The sequence below is a fragment of the Halyomorpha halys genome, unplaced genomic scaffold (genome assembly GCF_000696795.3).
Source record: "Halyomorpha halys isolate HHAL.00 unplaced genomic scaffold, Hhal_1.1 Scaffold567.1, whole genome shotgun sequence".
Taxonomy (NCBI): domain Eukaryota; kingdom Metazoa; phylum Arthropoda; class Insecta; order Hemiptera; family Pentatomidae; genus Halyomorpha; species Halyomorpha halys.
Window position 1 is genome coordinate 115,968 of NW_027109033.1, and position 6,000 is coordinate 121,967.

At 31.7% G+C, this 6,000-nt stretch overlaps 1 protein-coding gene across 1 annotated transcript; it reads right to left on the minus strand.

Moving 5' to 3' along the window:
- Positions 1-1,254: 1,254 nt before the first annotated feature.
- LOC106684303 (protein C-mannosyl-transferase DPY19L1) lies at positions 1,255-5,827 on the minus strand (the record flags this gene model as incomplete). Its single annotated transcript, XM_067047248.1, is given in 7 exon segments — positions 1,255-1,661; positions 2,541-2,666; positions 2,746-2,908; positions 3,356-3,464; positions 3,542-3,677; positions 5,313-5,512; positions 5,609-5,827. Coding segments are annotated over 7 exon segments (1,137 nt in total), but the record flags the coding sequence as incomplete, so codon positions are not given.
- Positions 5,828-6,000: the final 173 nt, after the last annotated feature.

Below are 6,000 nucleotides of genomic sequence, written 5' to 3' on the forward strand. Positions count from 1 at the left end.
TCGGGCGTGGTAAGCCTGTCAGATCAAAACGCGTGTGACGCAGTTTCATGACGATAGAAGCTGAACTGACTGGGCAGGTCGGAACCACCCCACAAAGTTATGAAACTACTGGAAGGTAGGGGTCACACTCATAGCCTTTTTGGAAGAGACACCAAAAAAACCGAATCCTGTGCCTGTCAGATCAGCCATGCCCATTGATACACCATTTTTTCCTACCAGGTGCCTCACTGGCCTATAGTAGTAGAGTCCCTATACCATCAATTACGACTGGAAACAAATTTCTTTGTTGTTACAATGAATTGACTACAGATTGACCTGGAACCAATTTTTTCTATGATGCCTAAAACTGATCATTTAAGTGAAAATTTTTGATTTTGAAGAGAATATTTTTATTTACCACATGAATACAAGGTTTCTATACCTTTGGTAGTTAGTTAGGAAGCAATAAACAAAATTTATCTTAATCTTAGGATATTCAAAACTATATAGTTACCTTCCAAGTAAGAATGATGTTAACTATACAGAGCTAACCCTCTAAAATGGACACCACCCAATCAACTTTTTCCTAAATTATATTTAATTTGTAAATAATTTAATTATATGCATGTTAAAAGGAATCTATCCGAAGGATTTATATCAGATAATAGTGATCGACAATGAGACTCCATAGCTTGTTTGTTCTTCAACATCAGTTTTGATAAAGTCACAGAAAAAAAAAAAAAAAAAGAAGACAGATTTTTGGGCTGTCATAGTTGGGAGGTCCAAAGCTGCAGTAGAAGCCTTCCTGTCAATGATACCTACCAGGAAGTTAGTACTTACTTTTTAATACTTCTTAAACCAAATACAAGATTGCTGGTCAAATCAGAGGTATAAGATTATGTTCTGATTGGTCCTTATTCAGTCGAACGAGTTGATAGCTTTCTGTACACAGATAATTGCAAGTGATGAGGTTACAGATGAGATGAGGAGGCAGGTAGCATCAACCAATAGGTGCTATTTCAGAATGCATTGGCATATGGGAAATAGCTTATAACAAGAGACATGAAAATAATAGAGTATAACACACTGGTCAGACAAGATGACTCCTTGCTAAAGTTGGCCCATTACCCTTTTCACTAGTCTAATCAGTTGAAATTCTGATCAAGATTTACTCGCTACTTAAATATATTTACATTTCTAGTCAAATTAGTTTGTTCTAGCATCACTTCAAATAAACTATCACAATAAAATCAATCAACTAAAAGGAACTCAAAGTAAATTTTTACAAAAATTTATTTTACCTATAAAATCAACATGAATTTATACTTTTAAATAAAGTAAATAATTAAATTAATCTATAAAATAAAATATTATACAAGTAATATGTACACATAATTTAAAACAACTAAATAAATGCAAATTAGGAACATTATTTTATAAAACAAAATTATAAAAATCTATAAATAACAAATGTACATCATATACATAAAAATAAGATCTAATATTTGTTGAATCCTTTTAGTTCAACATAGGGAGGTTGGAGTTTTAGTACTGAGTATACATCATTACTAAAAACCAGACGAAATGGAAATACTCCAACAAATAGCTTTGGACAAGTAGGAGGCCTTCCTTGGTTCTCTGGATCTTCAACATCCCACAAATCAGTCATACGACATCCACTTCTGAAAAATAATAATTGATTTATTGGAAGAACATTAGTTGACTGCGAGTAATTAATGGAAGGAAGATGATCAAAAAGCAACTCAATATTTTTTAAATTAATTAAGTATTTATATATCTACTTATATTTCCTACTATAAGACTTTTATAATATAAATTTTTTTTTTGTAACATCCTCTGCCTTCCTTCAGTTTTTGGTTCATTTCCTAGACATAAGGTAGGATTCTTGATTTCTTCTTTATTTTTATTTTTATCGACCTAATTTTGTCCCTTGATATATTTGCTCTTGCCTCATTTTCTTAATTTTCCATCATTTAGTTCTACTATATTTGTTTTTATTTATCTTGTATCTATTATTTCATTGTTATTACTCTACCTGTTCATTTTATGTCTAACGTTTATTATTGTATTCCTTTTTTACTTATAATTATCTTTGAACATGTTATTTCTATTTTCTTTTATTTACTTTTCTTATTTTTACATAATTTTTCAAATAGTAACATAGATTACTTTATTTTTCATGTAATCTTATACTCTTACATTGTTTACAATACTTTTTATTTTATATCGCATTTCCTGGGAGGAGAGTGTTAAGGAGGCGTTAGGAGATGGGATATGGACTGGAGTTGGAGGATGGAGATGGTCCAGACTCTGCAAATTGTAACCCCACACTGCGCAAGCGGTAAAGGGGGATAAAATGGTTATGATGAAGATGACTTTATATTTTTTCCCTTGTTTTTAGTGCTGATGATGAAGTCCTACAAAGTGGGGTGAAACGTAGCAGCTTAATAAATAGTTTTATACTATTTGGGTTGTTTTTTGTTTTACCATCTTCATTTTTTGTTCAATGGTTTAAAAAATAAATACGTTTCAATTCATACCTATTTTGATTGAAACACCACGTTTCAGATAGAACTAAATATTCAACTTGTAGAGAGCTTAAAGTTTTAAATATATCTTCAGGGGGCTTCCGACTGAATGCTGAATAAACTTTTTTAGTACGTTCTCTGAAACATAAAAATTAAATGATACAAAGAAGAATATTATATTTACAATAATAAGATGAAATATCTTAGAATAGCATACCTGAGCATTGCATCTTCATAATGTGGATGATTAACAATTGGCCTTCTGGTAGACAAAAGAATTGCTGCTGTAATTGGCATAGGGCCAGCAAAAACTGCATTTTTATTGGTATTCCTCATAATCCATACAAGCAGCTCTTCCAGTTCAATATTACTATATTCACCTTTAAAATATAAGGGTAAAAATAAAGTAAGAAAAAATAAAAGTAACTATTAATCTGTACTTGTTAAGTAATGAGGGACAAGTTGAAAAAAGGAACTGAAAAATTTGGGCTTACGTATACTCAGTTAATTAAGTGCAGTTGTATGTTGTATACGACAATAGGGAAAGTGCATTAGGGAACTAGTTAGGCAACTGCTGGTGGCTTTCTTGAAGTTGCCAAAGCGTACTAACCGAGGTGGGTGTGTCAAGATTCATTTCTAGGGACTTCTGAGAAATAAATATTAACTACCTAGTCAGGAATCAAACCCACGATGTTAAGAACAAGGCACTCTGAGACCCACACCCACCCCCGAATAGCCATCATATCCATTAGAGTACCATACTTAAAACTAATTGGTTGTACAAAATAATCAATTAATCCATCAATCTCTTTCAGGTTTTAGCTTACCAAGAATAGAATGCTGCTCCAGAAGATTCGAGACTCCAGATACACTCATACATCCAATGAAAACAATCAACAACGAATAGTGATATTCCCTTTGCAGTTTTTTGAAATACTATGACAAAAAAATGTGTATAATTTTTTTAAATTTTCTTTTTAACAGTCATGTGTAATAAATCCATAAGAATTTACCTTCCGTGAGGCAAGTAATGATGCCATAATGCACAAATGAGGAGTGAAAAATAGTTTGAGACGCATAATCATTATTGCCATAACAGTAAAAGCACCAAGCTGCAGTATATTATAAGCAACATGGGGATCTATTGATCTGAAAATTAAAATTATAATAGGACAAAATCAATTAATCCAAAAGTAAAACATGTTGCCCAGGGATACAAGAACAGATTGATAATTTTGCAATCGATCAGGTAACCATTCTGAATAAAATATAAAATGTGAGGGAAAATTTTTGTTTTAAAGAACAAAACCTTTTTTTATTTTCTGCATGAATACATTCTCTACATTCGATAGTGAGCAAGCAATAGATCAAAATAGTATTCTTGCCTAACAGTTGAAGTTCGGAGTACAACACTTAACTATGTGGTGATAAAAAATTTTTCTCTAGTTTTGATTTATAACAATACTGTACGTACAAAGCTTTTCTAACAGCCGGGCTGAAAAGTTCATAGGCTGACACATACATGGCACTACTAGTATTAAATCCATATGATTTTTAGTTAGCCCTAACCATCATAAGATATGTGTATAAATTTGACAGCTGTTGGACTATTAGTTTATGAGATATGGCATTTGAAGTGAAGCAACTTTTGTTAGTTTGAAAAATTGGATAAAAAGGAATTTCGTGAGTTAATAAAGCATTGCTTTTTGGTGAAAAAAAAAACTGTTGAAGCCAAGGCATGGCTTGATAAACATTATTCGGACTCTCTACCAGGAAAATTAACAGTTGAGAAGTGGTTTGCTAAGTTTAAACGAGGCGAAATGAGCACTGAGGACGATGCACGCAGTGGATGCCCCAAAGAGGCTGTTACCAACGAAAACATAAAAAAAGTCCACAAAATAATTTTGGATGACCGTAAAGTGAAGTTGATCAAGATAGCTGAGACTCTAAAGATATCAAAGAAACATGTTGGACATATCATGAATGAATATTTGGGTATGCAAAAGCTCTGTGCAAAGTGGGTGCCGCACAAGCTCACAATCGACCAAAAACAATAACGAATTGATGATTCTAAGCAATTTTTGGAGCTGTTATATCTATATATTACCGTTATATAGTAAACCCCAATTTATTCTCCCAGTGACCCCCAGCGACTTTTTCCTGCTCTCAGACCTCAAGAGTGCTCACTGGAAAGAAATTTAGCACCAATGAAGAGGTAATCACCAAAACTAAGGCCTATTTTGAGGCTAAAGACAAATCATACTTTAAAAATGGTATCAAAAAATTGTATGACCGCTGTAATAGTTGTATCGCCCTTGAAGGCAACTATATTAAATAAAAAAATCAAATTGTTTTAAATGTTAGCCAATGAACTTATCAGCTCAACTGTTATACAAAAAAGGTACAGAAGGACAACGAGGTATACTACATAAAATAAAAAAATATATTACTCTACAAATATTATCTTATATAAGATAATTTTTAAAAGACTGAAAATTTAAAGAGTGAATGATTGAATGAAGTTCCTTCTACAAGTTAAAAGCTGGGGTTCTGAAATTAATAAATTGTCAACAGACATTTTGTAAACTATTTACTCCAAGCTTTTGCAATGTGACCTGACAAATTGACAGCTACTTTTGCTGATGACAACAGCATATTCCCAACAAATTCGGATCCACATACTTACAGACAGAACAAAATAAAAAAATCAATATTAATACAGAGAATTGGTTAATATTGATCTATAAAATTTCATTTTACTTTAGATTACAAAATATACATTACCGAAATTTCAAGCTGCTGAAAAAACAGTGTATAACCAAAATAAGAAGAATAAATGCTACTGCTGGTAAAATAAGTGATTTGGTTAGTTTTATGACAGGATCCCAACCAAGAAAATCAAACTCAGCAGAACACGTGTATAGTAAGGTGTGAAAATCATTATAAGATGAAAGTTTTGATCTCAGAATGTTTAAAATATGAGCCTGAAATAAAATAAACAAGTTATGAAATTACACTTAACAAGCGAAACATATTCTTCTAAAAATACTAGTGCAAACCAACAAACCCATATTACTAACATCATGCTTGGTCGTCAATGTTCTTGTTCTCAAAACTATTGTTAATGAAGCGACAAAACCCATCGACATGATTCCGCTAACAAATCGATAATGATTAGAAATCAAAACAGGGTATAGAAATTTCAGTGTTATAAGTGAGGCCATTAGGAGACAGGTGAGTAAAGAAGAGAGCAGTAGTTCATTTCCAAACATCAGAAGTAAAGTCAATGCCACAGCAATCTAAAATAGTATATGAAAAATATAGCTAACAGTTGTTATATAAAATAAGAAAGTTATGGTGAACAGACAAATAAATTCTTTAGTAGAAAATAAAAACAATGTACATGCATTTTACAAATAAAATATTAAATAATTTAACATATTTTGAACAGAAATTATGATTATCGAGTTAA